Source organism: Triticum urartu, chromosome 5A, assembly GCF_056163025.1.
Source record: "Triticum urartu cultivar PI428250 chromosome 5A, HENAU_Tu73, whole genome shotgun sequence".
Lineage (NCBI taxonomy): Eukaryota > Viridiplantae > Streptophyta > Magnoliopsida > Poales > Poaceae > Triticum > Triticum urartu.
The window spans coordinates 396,079,056-396,104,617 of NC_141877.1; the positions used below are offsets into that span (position 1 = coordinate 396,079,056).

The 25,562-nt window shown below is 43.7% G+C and overlaps 1 protein-coding gene across 1 annotated transcript; it reads left to right on the forward strand.

Annotated features, from left to right (window-relative positions):
* The first annotated feature begins 4,388 nt into the window (after positions 1–4,388).
* On the forward strand, positions 4,389–23,989 carry LOC147971567 (uncharacterized). The gene is made up of 2 exons (XM_087524021.1): positions 4,389–5,248; positions 23,929–23,989. Exons 1-2 carry the CDS (start codon positions 4,389–4,391, stop codon positions 23,987–23,989), a joined length of 921 nt encoding a protein of 306 aa, XP_087380147.1.
* Positions 23,990–25,562: the final 1,573 nt, after the last annotated feature.

Genomic DNA, 25,562 nt, shown 5'->3' on the forward strand with positions numbered 1-25,562 from the left:
GTGTCCCAGGTGGGAACAACCCTTGCCTGGTGCGCCCTGGTGTCTTGTGCCCACCAGGGGACGCTTCCTGGAAGTTTATTTATTTCCTAAATTCTTAAATATTCCAAAACTGATAAAAAATATTTTTGCGGATTTTTCGGAGTCTCTTTACTTACCGTATCACGTACCCCCTTATTTTCATGATTCTGGAGTGTTCCGGAAGGACTCTTTTATGTGTTCTTCCGGTGTCAAAGTTTGGATAAATATTAATTTCAACATTAATGGGCGTATCTGAGATATAATGCTTTATTCTTTGCCCATTGACAGCCTTCGGGTTAGTACCTTCGGGATTATTTATTTTGATGGCTCCAGACCGATAAACCTCCCCGGTGACATATGGGCCTTCCCATTTTGAGAGGAGTTTTCCTACAAAGAATCTAAAATGAGAGTTGTACAAAAGAACATATTCTCCGACTTTAAACTCACGCTTTTGGATTCTTTTGTCATGCCATATTTTAATTTTTTTTTCTTTGAATAATTTTGCATTTTCATAAGCTTGGGTTCTCCATTTATCTAGAGAGCTAATATCAAATAATCTCTTTTCACCAGCAAGTTTGAAATCATAGTTGAGTTCTTTGACTGCCCAAAATGCTTTATGTTCTAACTCAAGAGGCAAATGACAAGCTTTTCCATAAACCATTTTATAAGGAGACATACCGATAGGATTTTTATATGTTGTTCTATAAGCCCAAAGTGCATCATCTAATTTCTTAGACCAATTCTTTCTAGACCTATTGACAGTCTTTTGCAAAATTAACTTTATTTCTCTATTGCTAAGTTCAACTTGACCACTAGACTGAGGGTGATAGGGTGATGCAATTCTATGGTAACATCATACTTGGCAAGAAGTTTACGGAAAGCACCATGAATAAAATGTGAACCACCATCAGTCACTAAATATCTAGGGACTCCAAACCTTGGGAAAATAACTTCCTTAAGCATTTTAATAGAGGTGTTGTAATCAACACTACTAGTTGGAATAGCTTCTACCCATTTTGTAACATAATCAACAGCAACCAAAATATGTGTATACCCATTAGAGGAAGGAAAATATCCCATGTAATCAATTCCCCGAACATAAAATGGTTCAATGGAAAGTGAATAATTCATAGGCATTTCTTGACGCTTACCAATATTACCTATTCTTTCACATTCATCACAGGATAAGACGAACTTACGGGCATCCTTGAAGAGAGTAGGCCAATAAATCTAGACTGCAATACCTTATGATCAGTTCTATCTCCAGCATGATGCCCTCCATAAGCTTCGGAGTGACATTTCCGTAGGATTTGTCCCTGTTCATGCTCAGGTACACAACGTCTAATAATACCATCTACTCCTTCTTTATAAATATGTGGGCCATCCCAAAAGTAATGTCTTAAATCATAGAAGAATTTTTCTCTTTTGTTGGTATGTAAAGCTAGGTGGTAAATATTTAGCAACAATGTAATTAGCTTAGTCAGCATTCCAAGGAGTACTATGAGAAACATTTATTGCAGCTAACTGCTCATCAGGAAAACTATCATCAATAGGTAGTAGGTCATCAAGCACATTTTCAAGCCTAGATAAATTATCAGCTACTGGGTTCTCAGCTCCTTTTCTATCAATGATATGTAAATCAAATTCTTGTAACAAGAGAACCCATCGAATAAGTCTAGGTTTAGCATCTTTGTTTTCCATACACTACTAGGGAAAACCCTAGTAGTAGCGCGGGTTTAATGCCTACTAGTAGCGCGGGACACCGTGCTACTAGTAAGGCGCTACATCTATTCCTTAGCAGTAGCGCGTGCGACACACGCTACTACTAAGACATATAGCCGGAGCGTTTGTTCACTCTCGCGCTACTGCTAATATAGCTAGTAGTAGAGTGTTTACTCTCCATCGCTACTAGTATTCTTTTTTTAATTTTTTTAATTTTTAGTGTATGTATACGCCGTTATACAAATTTTGGTACAATACCGATTATGAGGTTGTTATATCATTATGTCCATAACAGTGTGTCAAATGAAGGTGGATTAGGTTCAAATGGAGGCAACATGTGGTGCATGTTAAAAGTATACTACTAATCCAAACTTGATCTAGTTTGGACTAGTAGTACTTTCGATGTGCACCACATGTTGCATCCACTTGAATCAAATCCGCCAACACAAGCTATTTAATCATCATCATAGTCATTACCACCAACAGTAGCTATTTAATCATCATAGTCATAGTGTAGCACATCATCATCTTCAAACTCATTCTAGCTAGCTAATCACCACCAACACTAGCTGCGGTAGCTATCTAATCACCACCAACACTAGCTAATAATAATCATCATAGTCATTACCACCAACACTAGCTATTTAATCATCATAGTCATAGTGTAGCACATCATCTTCAAACTCATTTCTAGCTAGCTAATCACTCATGCTGCTCTCTCTCAGGTAAAATAGCATAAAACATGTGTACCACTCCTGCTTCATCATGTTGGAGCATGCAGATGAACCTGTCTCCTAATCGTGGGCTATGCTTCTGATTGCTGCCCCCTAGTACTTCTATGCGATCATTCACAATTTTGCTCCAGTCTTTCACTATTAAGCATTCCTCGCTTTTAGAAATCCCGAATGCACTAAAGTGCATTGTAGGATGTCTTGGCCGTAAGCTAACCATTCCCATGCGACCTTTAGTCTCGATCCAATGAGGCACAACATTCACCGGGAGTCCCTGCTGAAGAACATCGTATAGTAACATACTTAGAAATGAAGTTTAGCTTAAAAATAATGTATGCAAAATATGCACTGAGGACAAATAGTAAACATTTTACCATCTTTCTGTCGGCATTCTGGGAACGGGGGTCCCCAGACTTGCCTGCCTGCGGCCCACAGCGTGGCTCCACCAGCGGCCCTGTACGGCCCATCTTCACCAACAAACACTTAAGACCCTCGCGACGGGCCAAGCCTCGCGAGGGGGACGATGCAAGACCTCCTCAGGGGCGGCCTCACCAGGCTGGCTTGTGAGAGGCGGAGAGATCAAGGCAAGGCACACCTCATGAGGTTTCTGTGACGCAAGCCATGACGACTGGAGCCAGGCGGGTGCTAGGCGGGCGCCAACGCGCGTAGTGTCCTTGTTTCCTCTTTGGTGCTAAAGAGGCAAGCGCATGCGAGGAGTCCCGAGGCATCATGCAAAGGTTTCCATATCGGTGCAACGAGACCAAGACTAGCATGACGACAGGATAGAGGTCACCGTGGAGCCCAAGACGGCGTCACCACCAGAGCCTTTGGCAGGCGAAGACTACTTTTGTTAGGATAACTTGTACTAGTTGTCTCCCTTCGAATTTGGCCATTGTGGGATCCCTTCCCGCTCAATATTTGGGAAGAGGACCAAGGCCTCTATAAATAGGACTAGCCACCAAAGTAGGAGGCAGACGGAACCGATCCATAGAGAGAGGATTCAGTTCATCCTCAACCACACAAGTTCACCAAGCACAAGAACACCTCTCCTCAGGAGGTTGTTCTTCCCTTGTAATTGTTCATCCTCAGTCCAAGAGTCAATCCACCTCACCACACTGGAGTAGGGTATTACACCACATCGGTGGCCAGAACCAGTATAAACTCTTGTGTCTCCTGTTCTTTGGGTTCGTCGAGCTAGGCCGTGAGATCATGATGTGTGCGAGCTAGATGGGGGAGAGATCTTCGTGCGCACCCCAGTGTTCGAACCTCAAGGGTTTTGCCGGAACCCAAAATCCGACATTTGACGCGCCAGGTAGGGGTGCGCCGAAGCTTGCCCCCGACGGCCTCGCCGCTCCGATCGGCTCTCATGGACGTCGCCGCTTCACCGACTGGATCTACGGGCGGCCTCCACAGCGTCGTGGGGCTCCGGGCCTTCACCCCCGCCTTGCGGCGGGTGCGGTGGCCGTACAAGTTCAAGCCGGAGATGCTGCCCCACTACAATGGCGCGAAGGATCCGGCGGCCTTCCTACTAGCGTACGAGGAGGCCGTCCTGGAGGCCGGGGGTGACGATAAAGTCATGGCCAACTGGCTCCCAATGACCCTCGCTGGCGTGCCGTGCGCGTGGCTCCTCCATCTGCCGGAATCTTCTGTGGCCTCCTGGGAGCAGCTACGCGACCTCTTCATCACGCGCTTCGGGGGACCAGTACTCCCCGTCGTCGCGGCTCTTCTCGGTGGCTCACATGCACCGCCCTCGGTCCGTCACGCCAAGCCGTTCTTTTGCCAAATCGGCGCAGCCTCCACGCGACAGGGGGCTCCCCGGGTTGGGCGGCGCCCAAGGCCGACCTGACCTTCGACTCGGGGGATCACCCAGTCACCACCGTCGGTTCGGTCGTGCTCCCGATGCTTTGCACACCCACCATGTGCAGCATAGCCGTTACCAAGACCCTCATCGATGGTGGCGCCGGCCTCAACATACTCTCCGTGGAGGCTTTTAGCCTCCTTCTCGTATCGCTTGAGCGGCTCTACCCCATCAAGCCCTTCTCCGGAGTCGGCGGCGGCTCCTCCAACCCCTTGGGGCAGATCCGTCTCCCCGTGACCTTCGGCACACACAATAACTACCGCACCGAGCTAATCGACTTCGACATCGCCCGCATCGACTTACCATACAATGCCACCCTCGGGTACCCGGCGCTGGCCCAATTCATGGCAGCTACTCATCCTTCCTACAACCTCATGAAGATGCCAGGGAGCAAGGGCGTCCTCACCGTGGCCGGAGACACCAAGGAAGCCTTGGCAGCCCTCAAACTCGCCTTCAGGGCCACGGCGGCAGCTTGCCCGACCGACAAGGCTGTGCCCAGGACTAAGGGGGCTGCACCGACCAAGAAGAAGCGGCTATTCACTCAAGGTCAAGCCAAGACGAAGCAGATACCGGTTGACGAGGACGGGGCCTCAGGCGTCACCTTCACTATAGGCGCTGACCTCATCCCAGATCAAGAAAGGGAGCTGGTGGACTTCCTGTGGGCGAACAAGGAAGTGTTCGCCTGGGAGCCCAAGCAGCTAGTTGGGGTCCTGAGAGGAGTGATTGAGCATCATTTAAGGGTGTGCCCCAATGTGCACCCTGTGAAGCAGAGGGCGAGGCGACCGTCCACGGAGAAGCAGTCTTTCATTGTTCAGGAAACCCGCAAGCTGGAGGCAGCAGGTGTCATTCGTGAGGTCCGGTACCCAGAGTGGCTGGCAAACCCGGTCGTCGTGCAGAAGAAAGGAGGGAAGGAGCGCATGTGTGTCGACTTCACCAACCTCAACAAAGCTTGCCCTCAAAACCCATTCCCGCTGCCACGCATCGACCATATTGTCGACTCCACCACCGAGTGTGATCCACTATGTTTCCTGGATGCATTCTCGGGCTACCACCAGATCAAGATGGTGGTGGAAGATGTGGAGAAAATGGCTTTCTTGACCCCATGCGGGGTATACTGCTACACTTGCATGCCATTCGGACTGCGCAACGCAGGAGCGACCTTCCAGCGGCTGATGCACATCGGCTTGGAGCGGCAGCTCGGGAGAAACGTTGAGGCCTACGTCGATGACATTGTGGTGAAGTCTCGGGAGGCAAGAACTTTGATTCAGGACCTGGAGGAAACCTTCACGAGCCTGTGCCAGGTGGACTTGCGGCTCAACCCAGAGAAGTGTGTGTTTGGTGTTCCTTCCGACAAGCTGCTGGGCTTCCTCTAGTCCCACAGGGGGATCGAGGCCAATCCGGTGAAGGTCAAGGCAATCGAAGACATGAGCCCACCACTGTTGGGGAACGTAGTAATTTCAAAAAAATTCCTACGCACATGCAGGATCATGGTGATGCATAGCAACAAGAGGGGAGAGTGTTGTCTACGTACCCTCGTAGACCGTTCGCGGAAGCGTTATATCAACGCGGTTGATGTAGTCGTACGTCTTCACGATCTGACCTATCGAAGTACCGAAAGCATGGCACCTCCGAGTTCTGCACACGTTCGGCTCGGTGTTGTCCTCGCCATCTCAATCCAGCAAGAGGGGCGAAGTAGTAGATGAGTTCCGGCAGCACGACGGCGTGGTGACGGTGTTGGTGAAGAACAATCTCTGCAGGGCTTCGCCTAAGCACTACAAAAACTATGACGGAGGATAAACTAGAGGGGACGGGGTTGCTGGCACATGGCTTGGTGTTTCTTGATGTGTCTTTGGTGCTAGCCCTGCCCCTCTATTTATATGTTGAGCCCTGGGGTCGAAACTTGGAGCAAAAGCCTCCTCAAAGTCGGTTTTGCCCGAAAGGCAAGAGTCCCACTCGGACTCCAGGACCAAATGCCACAATCCTTGCCGTCTGGCCCAGGGCCAGACGCCAGGGTCTCCGGCGTTTGGCCCCCTGGCCTCCGCAAAACTACTTTTGCACCGAGTTATAGCCCCGTGGGCCTGACCCCTTGGCCTAACCATATCATCCAATATATGAATCTTTACCTCTGGACCATTCCGGAGCTCCTTGTCATGTCTGTGATCTCATCCGGGACTCCGAACAACATTCGGTCACCAACATACATAACTCATATAATACTATATCGTCAACGAACGTTAAGCGTGCAGTCTTCCCTACAGGTTCGAGAACTATGTAGACATGACCGAGACACCTCTCTGGTCAATAACCAATAGTGGGACCTGGATGCCCATATTGGCTCCTACATATTCTACAAAGATCTTTATCGGTCAGACCGCATAACAACATACGTTGTTCCCTTTGTCATCGGTATGTAACTTTCCCGAGATTCGATCGTCGGTATCTCAATACCTAGTTCAATCTCGTTACCGACAAGTCTCTTTACTCGTTCCGTAATACATCATCCCGCAACTAACTCATTAGTTGCAATGCTTGCAAGGCTTATAGTGATGTGCATTACCGAGTGGGCCCAGAGATACCTCTCCGACAATCGGAGTGACAAATCCTAATCTCGAAATACGCCAACCCAACAAGTACCTTCGGAGACACCTGTAGAGCACCTTTATAATCACCCAATTACGTTGTGATGTTTGGTGGCACACAAAGTGTTCCTCCGGTAAACGGGAGTTGCATAATCTCATAGTCATAGGAACATGTATAAGTCATGAAGAAAGCAATAGCAACAAACTAAACGATCAAGTGCTAAGCTAACGAAATGGGTCAAGTCAATCACATCATTCTCCTAATGATGTGATCCCGTTAATCAAATGACAACTCATGTCTATGGTTAGGAAACTTAACCATCTTTGATCAATGAGCTAGTCAAGTAGAGGCATACTAGTGACACTCTTTTTGTCTATGTATTCACACATGTATTATGTTTCCGGTTAATACAATTCTAGCATGAATAATAAACATTTATCATGAAATAAGGAAATAAATAATAACTTTATTATTGCCTCTAGGGCATATTTCCTTCAGTCTCCCACTTGCACTAGAGTCAATAATCTAGACCACATCGCCATGTGATTTAACATCAATAGTTCACATCTTTATGTGGTTAACACCCATAGTTCACATCGATATGTGACCAACACCCAAAGGGTTTACTAGAGTCAGTAATCTAGTTCACATCTCTTTATGATTAACACCCAAAGAGTACTAAGGTGTGATCATGTTTTGCTTGTGAGATAATTTTAGTCAACGGGTCTGTCACATTCAGATCCATAAGTATTTTGCAAATTTGTATGTCTACAATGCTCTACACGGAGCTACTCTAGCTAATAGCTCCCACTTTCAATATGTATCCAGATTGAGACTTAGAGTCATCTGGATCAGTATCAAAACTTGCATCGAAGTAACCCTTTTACGATGAACCTTTTGTCACCTCCATAATCGAGAAACATATCCTTATTCCACTAAGGATAATTTTGACCATTGTCCAGTGATCTACTCCTAGATCACTATTGTACTCCCTTGCCAAACTCAGCGTAGGGTATACAATAGATATGGCACACAGCATGGCATACTTTATAGAACCTATGGCTGAGGCATAGGGAATGACTTTCATTCTCTTTCTATCTTCTGTCGTGGTCGGGCTTTGAGTCTTACTCAATTTCACACCTTGTAACACAGGTAAGAACTCTTTCTTTGACTGTTCCATTTTGAACTACTTCAAAATCTTGTCAAGGTATGTACTCATTGAAAAAACTTATCAAGCGTCTTGATCTATCTCTATAGATCTTGATGCTCAATATGTAAGTAGTTTCACTGAGGTCTTTCTTTGAAAAACTCCTTTCAAACACTCCTTTATGCTTTGCAGAATAATTCTACATTATCTCCGATCAACAATATGTCATTCACATATACTTATCAGAAATGTTGTAGTGCTCCCACTCCCGTTCTTGTAAATACAGGCTTCACCGCAAGTCTGTATAAAACTATATGCTTTGATCAACTTATCAAAGCATATATTCCAACTCCGAGATGCTTGCACCAGTCCATAGATGGATCGCTGGAGCTTGCATATTTTGTCAGCACCTTTAGGATTGACAAAACTTTCTTGTTGCATCATATACAACTCTTCTTTAATAAATCCATTAAGGAATGTAGTTTTGTTTATCCAATTGCCAGATTTCATAAAATGTGGCAATTGCTAACATGATTCGGACAGACTTAAGCATAGATACGAGTGAGAAACTCTCATCGTAGTCAACACCTTGAACTTGTCGAAAACCTTTTGCAACAATTCTAGCTTTGTAGATAGTAACACTACTATCAGCGTCCGTCTTCCTCTTGAAGATCCATTTAATCTCAATGGCTCGCCGATCTTTGGGCAAGTCAATCAAAGTCCATACATTGTTCTTATACATGGATCTCATCTCAGATTTCATGGCTTCAAGCCATTTCGCGGAATCTGGGCTCATCATCGCTTCCTCATAGTTCGTAGGTTCGTCATGGTCAAGTAACATGACTTCCAAAACAGGATTACCGTACCACTCTGGTGCGGATCTCACTCTGGTTTACCTACGAGGTTCGGTAGTAACTTGATCTGAAGTTACATGATCATCATCATTAGCTTCCTCACTAATTGGTGTAGGAGTCACGGGAACAGATTTCTGTGATGAACTACTTTCCAACAAGGGAGCAGGTACAGTTACCTCATCAAGTTCTACTTTCCTCCCACTCACTTCTTTCAAGAGAAACTCCTTCTCTAGAAAGGATCCATTCTCAGCAATGAATATCTTGCCTTCAGATCTGTGATAGAAGGTGTACCCAACAATCTCCTTTGGGTATCCTATGAAGACACATTTCTCCGATTTGGGTTTGAGCTTATTAGGTTGAAGCTTTTTCACATAAGCATCGCAGCCCCAAACTTTAAGAAACGACAACTTTGGTTTCTTGCCAAACCACAGTTCATAAGGTGTCGTCTCAACGAATTTTGATGGTGCCCTATTTAATGTGAATGTAGCTGTCTCTAATGCATAACCCCAAAACGATAGTGGTAAATCGGTAAGAGACATCATAGATCGCACCATATCTAATAAAGTACGGTTACGACGTTCGGACACACCATTACACTGTGGTGTTCCAGGTGGCGTGAGTAGTGAAACTATTTCACATTGTTTTAACTAAAGGCCAAACTCGTAACTCAAATATTTTACTTATGTGATCATATCGTAGAAACTTTTATTTTTGTTACAATGATTCTCCACTTCACTCTGAAATTCTTTGAACTTTTCAAATGTTTCAGACTTGTGTTTCATCAGGTAGATATACTCATATCTGCTCAAATCATCTGTGAAGATCAGAAAATAATGATACCTGCCGCGAGCCTCAATATTCACCGGACCACATACATCAGTATGTATGATTTCCAACAAATCTGTTGTTCGCTCCATTGTTCCAGAGAACGGAGTCTTGGTCATCTTGCCCATGAGGCATGGTTCGCAAGTATCAACTGATTCATAATCAAGTGATTCCAAAAACCCATCAGCATGGATTTTCTTCATGCGCTTTACACCAATATGACCTAAACGGCAGTGCCACAAATAAGTTGCACTATCATTATTAACTTTGCATCTTTTGGCTTCAATATTATGAAAATGTGTATCACCACGATCGAGATCCAACAAACCATTTTTATTGGGTGTATGACCATAGAAGGTTTTATTCATGTAAACAGAACAACAATTATTCTCTAACTTACATGAATAATTGTATTGCAATAAACATGATCCAATCATATTCATGCTCAACGCAAACACTAAATAACATTTATTTTAGGTTTAACACTAGTCCCAAAAGTATAGGGAGTGTGCGATGATGATCATATCAATCTTGGAACCATTTCCAATACACATCATCACTTCACCCTTAACTAGTCTCTGTTCATTCTGCAACTCCCGTTTCAAGTTACTATTCTTAGCAACTGAACTAGTATCAAATACTGAGGGGTTGCTATAAACACTAGTAAAGTACACATCAATAACATGTATATCAAATATACCTATGTTCACTTTGCCATCCTTCTTATCTGCCAATTACTTGGGGTAGTTCCGCTTCTAGTGACCAGTCCCTTTGCAGTAGAAGCACTCAGTTTCAGGCTTAGGCCCAGACTTGGGTTTTTTCACTTGAGCAGCAACTTGCTTGCCGTTCTTCTTGAAGTTTCCCTTTCTTACCTTTGTCCATTTACTTGAAACTAGTGGTTTTGTTTACCATCAACACTTGATGCTTTTCTTGATTTCTACCTTCGTCGGTTTCAACATCACGAAGAGCTTGGGAATCGTTTCCGTTATCCCTTGCATATTATAGTTCATCACAAAGTTTTACTAACTTGGTGATGGTGACTAGAGAATTCTGTCAATCACTATTTTATCTAGAATATTAACTCCCACTTGATTCAAGCGATTGTAGTACCTAGACAATCTAAGCACATGCTCACTGCTTGAGCTATTCTCCTCCATCTTTTAGCTATAGAACTTGTTGGAGACTTCATATCTCTCAACTCGGGTATTTGCTTGAAATATTAACTTCAACTCCTGGAACATCTCATATGGTCCATGACATTCAAAACGTCTTTGAAGTCCCGATTCTAAGCCATTTAAGCATGGTGCACTAAACTATCAAGTAGTTATCATATTGAGCTAGCCAAACGTTCATAACATCTGCATCTGCTCCTGCAATAGGTTTGTCACCTAGCGGTGCATCAAGGACATAATTCTTCTGTGCAGCAATGAGGATAAACCTCAGATCATGGATCCAATCCGCATCATTTCTACTAACATCTTTCAACTTAGTTTTCTCTAGGAACATATCAAAAATAAAACAGGGGAGCTAAACGCGAGCTATTGATCTACAACATAGATATGCTAATACTACTAGGACTAAGTACATGATAAATTTAAGTTCAATTAATCATATTACTTAAGAACTCCCACTTAGATAGACATCCCTCTAATCCTCTAAGTGATCACGTGATCCAAATCAACTAAACTATAACCGATCATCACGTGAAATGGAGTAGCTTTCAATGGTGAACATCACTATGTTGATCATATCTACTATATGATTCACGCTCGACTTTTCGGTCTCAGTGTTCCGAGGCCATATCTGCATATGCTAGGCTCGTCAAGTTTAACCTGAGTATTCTGCGTGTGCAAAACTGGCTTGCACCCGTTGTAGATGGATGTAGAGCTTATCACACCCGATCATCACGTGGTGTCTGGGAACGACGAACTTTGGCAACGGTGCATACTCAGGGAGAACACTTTTATCTTGAAATTTAGTGAGAGATCATCTTATAATGCTACCGTCAACCAAAGCAAGATAAGATGCATAAAAGATAAACATCACATGCAATCAATATAAGTGATATGATACGGCCATCATCATCTTGTGCTTGTGATCTCCATCTCCGAAGCACCATTATGATCACCATCGTCACCGGCGCGACACCTTGATCTCCATCGTAGCATCGTTGTCGTCTCGCCAATCTTATGCTTCTACGACTATCGCTACCGCTTAGTGATAAAGTAAAGCATTACAGGGCGATTGCATTGCATACAATAAAGCGACAACCATATGGCTCCTGCCAGTTGCCGATAACTCGGTTACAAAACATGATCGTCTCATACAATAAAATTTCGCATCATGTCTTGACCATATCACATCACAACATGCCCTGCAAAAACAAGTTAGACGACCTCTACTTTGTTGTTGCAAGTTTTACGTGGCTGCTACTGGGCTTAGCAAGAACCATTCTTACCTACTGATAACCCACAAGTATAGGGGATCACAACATCTTTCGAGTGTAGAGTATTCAACCCAAATTTATTGATTCGACACAGGGGGAGCCAAAGAATATTCTCAAGTATTAGCAGCTAAGTTGTCAATTGAACCACACCTGGAAACTTAGTATCTGCAGCAAAGTGTTTAGTAGCAAAGTAATATGATAGTGGTGGTAGCGGCAACAAAAGTAAAGACAGCAAAAGTAATGTTTTTGGTATTTTGTAGTGATTGTAACAGTAGCAGTGGGAAAGTAAATAAGCGAGAACCAGTATATGGAAAACTCGCAGGCACCGGATCAGTGATGGATAATTATGCCGGATGCGGTTCATCATGTAACAGTCATAACATAGGGTGACACAGAACTAGCTCCAATTCATCAATATAATGTAGGCATGTATTCCGTATATAGTCATACGTGCTTATGGAAAAGAACTTGCATGACATCTTTTGTCCTACCCTCCCGTGGCAGCGGGGTCCTATTGGAAACTAAGGGATATTAAGGCCTCCTTTTAATAGAGAACCAGAACAAAGCATTAGCACATAGTGAATACATGAACTCCTCAAACTATGGTCATCACCGGGAGTGGTCCCGATTATTGTCACTTCGGGGTTGCCGGATCATAACACATAGTAGGTGACTATAGACTTGCAAGATAGGATCAAGAACTCACATATATTCATGAAAACATAATAGGTTCAGATCTGAAATCATGGCACTCGGGCCCTAGTGACAAGCATTAAGCATAGCAAAGTCATAGCAACATCAATCTCAGAACATAATGGATACTAGGGATCAAACCTAACAAAACTAACTCGATTACATGATAAATCTCATCCAACCCATCACCGTCCAGCAAGCCTACGATGGAATTACTCACGCACGGCGGTGAGCATCATGAAATTGGTGATGGAGGATGGTTGATGATGACGACGGCGACTAATCCCCCTCTCCGGAGCCCCGAACGGACTCCAGATCAGCCTCCCGGGAGGTTTTAGGGCTTGACGGCGGCTCCGTATCGTAAAACGCGACGATTTCTTCTCTCTGATTTTTCTCTCCGAAAGCAAATATATAGAGTTGGAGTTGGCGTCGGAGGGCATCCAGGGGGCCCACGAGGTAGGGGGCGCGCCCTAGGGGGGTGCCCCCCACCCTCGTGAGAAGGGTGTGGGCCCCCTGGTCTTCATCTTTGGCGAGGATTTTTTTTTATTTTTTCTAAGATGTTCCGTGGAGTTTCAGGTCATTCCAAGAATATTTGTTTTCTGCACATAAAACAACATCATGGCAATTCTACTCAAAATAGTGTCGGTCCGGGTTAGTTCCATTCAAATCATACAAGTTAGAGTCCAAAACAAGGGCAAAAGTGTTTGGAAAAGTAGATACGACGGAGACGTATCAACTCCCCCAAGCTTAAACCCTTGCTTGTCCTCAAGCAATTCAGTTGACAAACTGAAAGAAAGGAAGAAAAACTTTTACAAACTCTGTTTGCTCATGTTGTTGTAACTATGTCAAGCCAGCATTCAAGTTTTCAGCATAGATCATAACTAACCATACTTGCAATAATTCTCAGGTCTCATAATTACTCATATCAATAGCATAATCAACTAGCAAGTCATAATAATAAATCTCGGATGACAACACTTTCTCAAAACAATCATAATATGATATAACAAGATGGTATCTCGCTAGCCCTTTCTGAGACCGCAAAACATAAATGCAGAGCACCTTTAAAGATCAAGGACTGACTAGACATTGTAATTCATGGTAAAAGAGATCCAATCATAGTCATACCCAATATAAATTAACAGTGATGAATGCAAATAACAGCTGTGCTCTCCAGCTAGTGCTTTTTAATAAGAGGGTGATGACTCAACATAAAAGTAAATGGATAGGCCCTTCGCAGAGGGAAGCAGGGATTTGTAGAGGTGCCAGAGCTCGGTTTTGAAATAGAGATAAATTGTATTTTGAGTGGTATACTTTCATTGTCAACGTAACAACTAAGAGATGGCGATATCTTCCATGCTAAACACATTATAGGCGGTTCCCAAACAGAATGGTAAAGTTTATACTCCCCCTCCACCAACAAGCATCAATCCATGGCTTGCTCGAAACAACAAGTGCCTCCAACATACATCAGGTCCTAGGGGGAGTTTTGTTTGCAATTAATTTTGATTTAGTTTGCATAAAGCATGGGACTGGGCATCCCGGTGACCAGCCATTTTCTCGTGAGTGAGGAGCGGAGTCCACTTCTCTTGAGAATAACCCGCCTAACACGGAAGATAAGGATAGCCTTGGTTGATACATGAGCTATTCGAGCATACAAAACAGAATGTTTATTTGAAGGTTTAGAGTTTGGCACATACAAATTTACTTGGAATGGTAGGTAGATATCGCATATAGGAAGGTATGGTGGACTCATCTGGAATAACTTTGGGGTTTAAGGGATTGGATGCACAAGCAGTATTCCCGCTTAGTACAAGTGAAGGCTAGCAAAAGACTGGGAAGCGACCAACTAGAGAGAGACAACAGCCATGTACATGCATTAAAATTAATAAACATTGGATGCAAGCATGAGTAGGATATAATCCACCATGAACATAAATATCGTGAAGGCTATGTTGATTTTGTTTCAACTACATGCGTGAACATGTGCCAAGTCAAGTCACTTAAATCATTCAAAGGAGGATACCACCCCATCATACCACATCATAACCATCTCAATAGCATGTTGGCACACAAGGTAAATCATTATAACTCATAGCTAATCAAGCATGGCACAAGCAACTATGATCTCTAATTGTCATTGCAAACATGTTTATTCATAATAAGCTGAATCAAGAACGAGGGGCTCATCATATTTACAAAAAACAAAAGAGGCCGAGTTCATACCAGCTTTTTGCATCTCTGTCAGCCCATCATATATCATCATAATTGCCTTCACTTGCACGACCGAACGGTGTGAATAATAATAAGAATGTACGTGCATTAGACTAAGTTGGAATCTGCGAGCATTCAATAAACAGGAGAAGACAAAGCAATATGGTCTGTTGGTTAAATCAACAATAATGCATATAAGAGCCACTTCAAAAATATAATTATGGTCTTCTCCTACTGACCCCCAAAGAAAAAAGAAATAAAACTATTTACACGGGAAAGCTCCCAACAAGCAAAAAGAAGAACGGGAAATGTTTTTGGGTTTTCTTTTTAATTATTTCTACTACAGCAGAAAAATAAACTACTACTAATTTTTTTTGTTTTTCTTAAGGTTTAACAAACACACAAGAAGAAAGCAGGAAAAAGAAAATAAACTAGCATGTATATTACAGTGAAAAAGTATGAGCACCGACATCTAGCAATGAGTGTGTGTGAACATAAATGTAATGTCGGTGAGAAATACATACTCCCCCAAGCTTAGGCTTTTGGCCTAAGTTGGTCTATGGCCACGGCTGGCCTGGCGGATATCCATAATAATAGTTGTTGGGGTCGTACTGTGATGAGGAGGAATAGTTGGGATCATACTGATGTGCAGCGGTTATCGCCTACTGAGCTGCAGCGTGGAGTCGAGCTGCCTCCGCTCTCCTCTTGTACTCTTCTGCCTCCTCTCTGGTAATAACATATCTTCTTTTTGTCTGTGAATCAAAGAAGGCAGGAGCAGGGAGAGTAATATGGAAAACACGTTGTTTATCAAAAATTAAACGATATAAGAGAGGTGATTCAGGCCTCTCGACAAACTGGTGCGAAGCCATAGAGTCATAATCTAAATATGCAGGAGGCAACTCCGTATCACCCTCAGGAATGTCTATCTCAAGAAAATGAGCTAAGTGGGTTGCATAAATTCCTCCAGAGAAATCTCCATTATGTCTATTATGATGCAACCTACGAGCTACAATGGCTCCCATATGATAAGATTGGTCTCATAACACAGCACTCCTAAGAATGCTAAGATCAGGGACACACATGTGACATGCTTCATCCTTAGCATTTATGCATCTACCGATGAAGAGAGCAAAATAATGTATAGCAGGAAAGTGAATGCTCCCTATGGTAGCCCGCGTTATATCTCTAGATTCCCCCACAGTTATACTAGCAAGAAAGTTTCTAAATTCAGATTTAGGGGGATCCCTAACACTACCCCATGATGGAAGTTTGCAAGCAGAAGTGAAATACTCTAAGTCCATGGTATAAGATTTGTCATAGAGATCAAACATGACTGAAGGAGAATTACGCGAAGATGAATACTCAAACCTCCTCACAAATGAACTTGTGAGATCATGATACTGGGGGCATTTGTTAGCCTCAAAATCCTCAAGACCGGCATTGCGCAAATATGCTTTGAATTCTTCTTTAATTCCCGCACGGTCCATAAAATTTTCCGACGGCCATTCGCAAGGCCGTACTGGAGCGTCGCTTGGTGGATCCTCGTCAGCATCGCGCATAGCAATCCTGGGTCCTTGCTTCTTAGAGGAACCACCTTGGAACATCTTCCTAAGCATATTGTTTTTCTCTGAAAAATTCTGAAATTTTTAGTAACTTCAAACAAAAGTGAACTAACTTCAATAAAACTGATAGCAACTACTCCTACAAGTGCTTAGAGCCTATATCAAGCATTAGAACTACTTGGAACCATATAAATTTGACATGCAAGCTCAAGAACATGGTCACCTATGCAGAACAAATTTGCAAAGAATAAAGCACTAGAACAAAAACTAATTAGACCAATGGAGGAGTCACATACCAAGGAACAATCTCCCCAAGCAGTTTTGCGAGAGGTGCTTTGAGCAAGGAGATCGAAAATCACAGCAAAAGTGGCTGGAACTCATGCTTGAGTCGGTTTTTCGGGTTTGTGTGAGACAGAGGAAGAAGATGGGTGCTGGGATAAGTGGAGGAGGGCCACCGTGGGCCCACGAGGCAGGGGGGCGCGCCCACCACCCTCGTGGCCATGTGGCAGCTCCTCCCGCGGTAATTTTTGCACAGTAAATCCTCAAATATTCCCGAAAAAACATATTAAATTGGCATGTCATTCTGAGGACTTTTATTTTCGGGATATTTTTATATTGCATGGATAAGTCAGGAAACAGACAGAAAAATACTATTTTTAATTTGTTTATACTAATTAACAGAAAGTATAGAGAGGGTACAGAAGTTTGTGCTTCTAGTTTCATCCATCTCATGCTCATCAAAAAGAATCCACTAACAAGGTTGATCAAGTCTTGTTAACAAACTCATTCCGATAATCATGAAACCGGAGAAATTTCGAATAACACTAAGTTACCTCAACGGGGATATTGACATCCCCAATAATAAGAATATCATATTTCTTCTTGATAGTAGGAAGAGGAAATTCAAAACCTCCAAATATAATCGATGGAATTTTCCAATAGAGTTGATACTATGAACTTGAGGTTGTTTCCTCGGAAAGTGTACCGTATGCTCATTACCATTAACATGAAAAGTGACATTGCCTTTGTTGCAATCAATAACAGCCCCTGCAATATTAAGAAAAGGTCTTCCAAGAATAATAGACATACTATCATCCTCGGGAATATCAAGAATAACAAAGTCCGTTAAAATAGTAATGTTTGCAACCAAAACAGGCACATCCTCACAAATACCGACAGGTATAGCAGTTGATTTATCAGCCATTTGCAAAGATATTTCGGTAGGTGTCAGCTTATTCAAGTCAAGTCTATGATATAAAGAGAGAGGCATAACACTAACACCGGCTCCAAGATCACATAAAGCAGTTTTAATATAATTTCTTTTAATGGAACAAGGTATAGAAGGTACTCCGGGGTCTCCAAGTTTCTTTGGTATTCCACCCTTAAAAGTATAATTAGCAAGCATTGTGGAAATTTCAGCGTCCGGTATCTTTCTTTTATTAGTAATGATATCCTTCATATATTTAGCATAAGGATTTGTTTTGAGCACATCAGTTAATCTCATACGCAAAAAGATAGGCCTAATCATTTCAGCAAAGCGCTCAAAATCCTCATCATCCTTTTTCTTGGATGGTTTCGAAGGAAAAGGCATGGGTTTCTGAACCCAAGGTTCCCTTTCTTTACCATGTTTCCTAGCAACAAAGTCTCTTTTATCATAATGTTGATTCTTTGATTGTGGGTTATCAGGATCAACAGCAGGTTCAACTTCTACATCATTATCATTACTAGGTTGAGCATCATCATGAACATCATCATTAATATTTTTATTAGGTTCATGTTCATTACCAGATTGTGTTTCAGCATCAGACATAGATATATCATTTGGATTATCAGGTGGTTCAGCAATCGGTTCACTAGAAATTTGCACAGTTCTATCATTTTTCTTCTTCTTCTTTCTAGAAGAACTAGGAACATCAATATTATTTCTTTGAGAATCTTGCTCGATTCTCTTAGGGTGGCCTTCAGGATACAAAGGTTCCTGAGTCATTCTACCAGTTCTAGTAGCCACTCTAACAGCATAATCATTTTTCTTACTATTCATTTCTTGAATCACTTCTTTTTGAGCCTTAAGTACTTGTTCTACTTGAGTGGTAACCATAGAAGCATGTTTGCTAACAAGTTTAAGTTCACCTTTAATATTAGCCATATAATCACCCAAGCGTCTAATCATATAAGCATTTTCTTTTAATTGTCTACCAAAATAAGCATTGAAGTCGTCTTTCTTAAACATAAAGTTATCAAACTCATCCAAGCACTGACTAGCAATTTTAGTAGGAGGGACTTCGGCTTTATCATATCTATAGAGAGAATTTACCTTTACTACCTGTGTCGGGATATCGGGATCAGGAGGTTCTTCAATAAATAAAGAATTGGGATCATATGTTTCTTCAACAGGCGGTATATTAAGACCATGCATTTCTTCAATAGGAGGTAAATTTTTAACATCTTCAGCTTTAATACCTTTTTCTTTCATAGATTTCTTTGCCTCTTGCATATCTTCGGGACTGAGGAATAGAACACCTCTCTTCTTCGGAGTTGGTTTAGGAATAGACTCAATAATTGGAGCAGGAGCTGGCTCAGGAGCTGGCTCAGGAGCGGGCTCAGGAGGTGCCCAATTATTTTCATTTGTCAACATATTATTCAATAGAATTTCAGCTTCATCCGGTGTTCTTTCCTTAGAGAACCAGCACAACTATCCAGGTAATCTCTGGAAGCATCGGTTAGTCCATTATAAAAGATATCAAGTATTTCAGGTTTCTTAAGAGGATGATCAGGCAAAGCATTAAGTAACTTGAGAAGCCTCCCCCAAGCTTGTGGGAGACTCTCTTCTTTAATTTGCACGAAGTTGTATATTTCCCTCAAAGCAGCTTGTTTCTTATGAGCAGGGAAATATTTAGCAGAGAAGTAATAAATCATATCCTGGGGACTATGCACACAACCAGGATCAAGATAATTAAACCATATCTTAGCATCACCCTTTAATCATAACGGAAATATTTCAAGTATATAGAAGTAACACGATCTCTCATCATTAGTGAACAAGGCAGCTATATTATTTAACTTAGTAAGATGTGCCACAACAGTTTCAGATTCATAGCCATAGAACGGATCAGATTCGACCAAAGTAATTATACCAGGATCAATAGAGAATTCATAATCCTTATCAGGAACACAAATAGGTGAAGTAGCAAAAGCAGGGTAGGGTTTCATTTTATCTCTAAGTGATTCTTTGTTCCATTTAACTAATAACCTCTTAAGCTCATACCTATCTTTGCAAGCTAAAATAGCGGCAGAAGATTCCATATCAAAAAGATAACCCTCAGGAATAACAGGCATATATTCATCATCACTATCATCATCGTATTCAGACTCAATAATTTCTTTTTCTCTAGCCCTAGAAATTTGTTCATCAAGAAATTCACCAAGGGGCACAGTAGTATCAGGCATAGAAGCAGTTTCATCATAAGTATCATGCATAGCAGAAGTGGCATCATCAATAACATGCGACATATCAGAACGAATAGCAGAAGCAGGTGTAGGTGTCGCAAACTTACTCATAACAGAAGGTGAATCAAGTGCAGAGCTAGATGGTAGTTCCTTACCTCCCCTCGTAGTTGAGGGATAGATCTTGGTTTTTGGATCTCTCAAGTTCTTCATAGTGTCCAGCAGATATAAATCCCAAGTGACTCAAAGAATAGAGTTATGCTCCCCGGCAACGGCGCCAGAAATTAGTCTTGATAACCCACAAGTATAGGGGATCGCAACAACTTTTGAGCGTAGAGTATTCAACCCAAATTTATTGATTCGACACAAGGGGAGCCAAAGAATATTCTCAAGTTTTAGCAGTTGAGTTGTCAATTCAACCACACTTGGAAACTTAGTATCTGCAGCAAAGTGTTTAGTAGCAAAGTAATATGATAGTGGTGGTAGCGGCAACAAAAGTAAAGACAGCAAAAGTAATGTTTTTGGTATTTTGTAGTGATTGTGACAGTAGCAGCGGGAAAGTAAATAAGCGAGAACCAGTATATGGAAAACTCGTAGGTACCGGATCAGTGATGGATAATTATGCCGGATGCGGTTCATCATGTAACAGTCATAACATAGGGTGACACGGAACTATCTCCAATTCATCAATATAATGTAGGCATGTATTCCGTATATAGTCATATGTGCTTATGGAAAAGAACTTGCATGACATCTTTTGTCCTACCCTCCCGTGGCAGCGGGGTCCTTACGGAAACTAAGGGATATTAAGGCCTCCTTTTAATAGAGAACCGGAACAAAGCATTAGCACATAGTGAATACATGAACTCCTCAAACTATGGTCATCACCGAGAGTGGTCCTGATTATTGTCACTTCGGGGTTGCCGGATCATAACACATAGTAGGTGACTATAGACTTGCAATATAGGATCAAGAACTCACATATATTCATGAAAACATAATAGGTTCAGATCTGAAATCATGGCACTCGGGCCCTAGTGACAAGCATTAAGCATAGCAAAGTCACAGCAGCATCAATCTCAGAACATAATGGATACTAGGGATCAAACCCTAACAAAACTAACTCGATTACATGATAAATCTCATCCAACCCATCACCGTCCAGCAAGCCTACGATGGAATTACTCACGCACGGCAGTGAGCATCATGAAATTGGTGATGGAGGATGGTTGATGATGACGACGGCGACGAATCCCCCTCTCCGGAGCCCCGAACGGACTCCAGATCAGCCCTCCCGAGAGGTTTTAGGGCATGGCAGCGGCTCTGTTTCGTAAAACGTGATGATTTCTTCTCTCTGATTTTTTCTCTCCGAAAGCAAATATATAGAGTTGGAGTTGGCGTCGGAGGGCATCCAGGGGGCCCACGAGGTAGGGGGCGCGCCCTAGGGGGGCGTGGGCCCCCTGGTCTTCATCTTTGGCGAGGATTTTTTATTATTTTTTCTAATATGTTCCGTGGAGTTTCAGGTCATTCCAAGAATATTTGTTTTCTGCACATAAAACAACATCATGGCAATTCTGCTGAAAACAGCGTCAGTCCGGGTTAGTTCAATTCAAATCATACAAGTTAGAGTCCAAAACAAGGGCAAAAGTGTTTGGAAAAGTACGTACCTATGCATCAAAACCACAATGATAGTTCGTCAAGTTGGTGTTGTTTTAACCTTCGCAAGGACCGGGCGTAGCCACACTCGGTTCAACTAAAGTTGGAGAAACTGACACCCGCCAGCCACCTATGTGCAAAGCACGTTGGTAGAACCAGTCTCGCGTAAGCGTACGCGTAATGTCGGTCCGGGCCGCTTCATCCAACAATACCGCCGAACCAAAGTATGACATGCTGGTAAGCAGGATGACTTATATCGTCCACAACTCACTTGTGTTCTAATCATGCGTATGACATCTACGCATAAAACCTGGCTCGGATGCCATTGTTGGGGAACTTAGTAATTTCAAAAAAATTCCTACGCACACGCAGGATCATGGTGATGCATAGCAACGAGAGGGGAGAGTGTTGTCTACGTACCCACGTAGACCATTCGCGGAAGCGTTATATCAACGCGGTTGATGTAGTCGTACGTCTTCACGATCTGACCGATCCAAGTACCGAAAGCACGGCACCTCCGAGTTCTGCACACGTTCGGCTCGGTGACGTCCTCGCCTTCTCGATCTAGCAAGAGGGGCGAAGTAGTAGATGAGTTCCGACAGCACAACGGCGTGGTGACGGTTTTGGTGAAGAACAATCTCCGTAGGGCTTCGCCTAAGCACTACGAAAACTATGACGGAGGATAAACTAGAGGGGACAGGGTTGCCGGCACATGGCTTGGTGTTTCTTGATGTGTCTTTGGTGCTAGCCCTGCCACTCTATTTATATGTTGAGCCCTGGGGTCGAGACATGGAGCAAAAGCCTCCTCAAAGTCGGTTTTGCCCGAAAGGCAAGAGTCCCACTCGGATTGCAGGACCAAACGCCAAAATCCTTGGCGTCTGGCCCAGACGCCATGGGCCTTGGCGTCTGGCCCCCTGGCCTCCGCAAAACTCCTTTTGCGCCAACTTATAGCCCCGTGGGCCTGACACCTTGGCCTAACCATATTAACCAATATATGAATCTTTACCTCTGGACCATTCCGGAGCTCCTCGTCATGTCCGTGATCTCATCCGGGACTCCGAACAACATTCGGTCACCAACATACATAATTCATATAATACTATATCGTCAACGAACGTTAAGCGTGCGGTCCCTACGGGTTCAAGAACTATGTAGACATGACCGAGACACCTCTCTGGTCAATAACCAATAGCGGGACCTGGATGCCCATATTGGCTCCTACATATTCTATGAAGATCTTTATCGGTCAGACCGCATAACAACATACGTTGTTCCCTTTGTCATCGGTATATTACTTGCCCGAGATTCGATCGTCGGTATCTCAATACCTAGTTCAATCTCGTTACCGGCAAGTCTCTTTACTCGTTCTGTAATACATCATCCCGCAACTAACTCATTAGTTGCAATGCTTGCAAGGCTTATAGTGATGTGCATTACCGAGTGGGCCTAGAGATACCTCTCCGACAGTCGGAGTGACAAATCCTAATCTCGAAATACGCCAACCCAACAAGTACCTTCGGAGACACCTGTAGAGCACCTTTATAATCACCCAGTTACGTTGTGATGCTTGGTGGCACACAAACTGTTCCTCCGGTAAACGGGAGTTGCATAATCTCATAGTCATAGGAACATGTATAAGTCATGAAGAAAGCAATAGCAACAAACTAAACGATCAAGTGCTAAGCTAACGGAATGGGTCAATTCAATCACATCATTCTCCTAATGATGTGATCTCATTAATCAAATGACAACTCATGTCTATGGTTAGGAGACTTAACCATCTTTGATCAATGAGCTAGTCAAGTAGAGGCATACTAGTGACACTTTGTTTGTCTATGTATTCACACATGTATTATGTTTCCGGTTAATACAATTCTAGCATGAATAATAAACATTTATCATGAAATAAGGAAATAAATAAGAAGAAAGGAGGGAAGGAGCGCATGTGTGTCGACTTCACCAACCTCAACAAAGCTTGCCCTCAAGACCCATTCTCGCTGCCACGCATCGACCAGATTGTCGACTCCACTGCCGAGTGTGATCCGCTATGTTTCCTGGATGCGTTCTCGGGCTACCACCAGATCAAGATGGCGGTGTAATATGTGGAGAAAACGGCTTTCCTGACCCCATGCGGGGTATAGTGCTACACTTGCATGTCATTCGGACTGCGCAATGTAGGAGCGACCTTCCAGCGGCTGATGCACATCGGCTTGGGGCGACAGCTCAGGAGAAACGCTGAGGCCTACGTCGATGACATTGTGGTGAAGTCTCAGGAGGCAAGAACTTTGATTCAGGACCTGGAGGAAGCCTTCGCGAGCCTACGCCAGGTGGACTTGCGGCTCAACCCAGAGAAGTGTGTGTTTGGTGTTCCTTCCGGCAAGCTGCTGGGCTTCCTCGTGTCCCACAGGGGGATTGAGGCCAATCCGGAGAAGGTCAAGGCAATCGAAGACATGCGCCCACCACAAAACCTCAAGGAGATGCAGAAGCTCGCAGGCTGTGTGACTTCGCTGGGGTGCTTCATCTCCAAGTTGGGGGAGTGCACCTTGCCGTTCTTCAAGCTTATGAAGAAGGGTTCGTTCAAGTGGACCCCCGAGGCCGACCTGGCATTTCAAGACCTCAAGAGATACTTGACCAGCCCGCCGGTGATGGTGGCTGTCGGTGTCAAAACCGGCGGATCTCGGGTAGGGGGTCCCGAACTGTGCGTCTAAGGCGGATGGTAACAGGAGGCAGGGAACACGATGTTTTACCCAGGTCCGGGCCCTCTTGATGGAGGTAAAACCCTACGTCCTGCTTGATTAATATTGATGATATGGGTAGTACAAGAGTAGATCTACCACGAGATCAGAGAGGCTAAACCCTAGAAGCTAGCCTATGGTATGATTGTATGTTGTCCTACGGACTAAAACCCTCCGGTTTATATAGACACCGGAGAGGGCTAGGGTTACACAAGGTCGGTTACAAAGGAGGAGATATACATATCCGTATTGCCTAGCTTGCCTTCCATGCCAAGTAGAGTCCCATTCGGACACGAGACGAAGTCTTCAATCTTGTATCTTCATAGTCCAACAGTCCGGCCAAAGGATATAGTCCGGCTGTCCGGAGACCCCCTAATCCAGGACTGCCTCAGTAGCCCCCGAACTAGGCTTCAATGACGATGAGTCCGGCGCGCAGTGTTGTCTTTGGCATTGCAAGGCGGGTTCTTCTCCAACTTTCAAGTGTTCGTAAGCAGTGTCCGGATCCATAAATGTTGAACCTCTTGGCTTCTGTGCCCAATAAGGGCTATCTCCCACGCGTCGAATGAATACGAGGCGCCAGAGCGTTTTTACATTCGCCCCCCTAGCCAGATAAATAAATTGTCTATTAAAGGGATGGGGATTCTTAGATCCAATCCATATCATCCTCCCCCAGTGAGAATTCATCAGAGCGTGCTTCGGAAAGATCCATTCCAGCATGGCCGACCTCCGCAGCTCCTCCTCCCTCCCTCGTAGCCCTAAGCCCGGTGATTGGGAGAGGTGTTTAGTCCCGCACAGTCGATTAGTCGAGCTGCAGACTAAGGTATTTCTCCCTCCGGCGTACATGGTGCCCGTTCGAGCTGGGCTCGCCACCTACAATGGCGGGGAGCAAGCGGAGAACTTTCCCAGTCCCTCCATGGGGGAACGGGTTTTCCTTGTTCCTTAGTTACTAAGGGGACTCAGATTTCCAATTCATCCGTTCCTCCACGGGCTCCTGGAGTTCTACAGCCTCCAACTACAGAATCTCACCCCTGCCTCCATCCTACACATCACCGGCTATGTTGCTCTCTGCGAGTTGTT

Excerpts from the sequence above, each read along its gene's own strand:
- LOC147971567 (XM_087524021.1), top strand. The coding sequence starts at position 4,389 with ATGTGCAGCATAGCCGTTACCAAGACCCTCATCGATGGTGGCGCCGGC. Across the intron at positions 5,249-23,928 it reads AAAGGAGGGAAGGAGCGCAT|GAGCGACCTTCCAGCGGCTG; the intron begins GTGTGTCGACTT and ends TGCGCAATGTAG.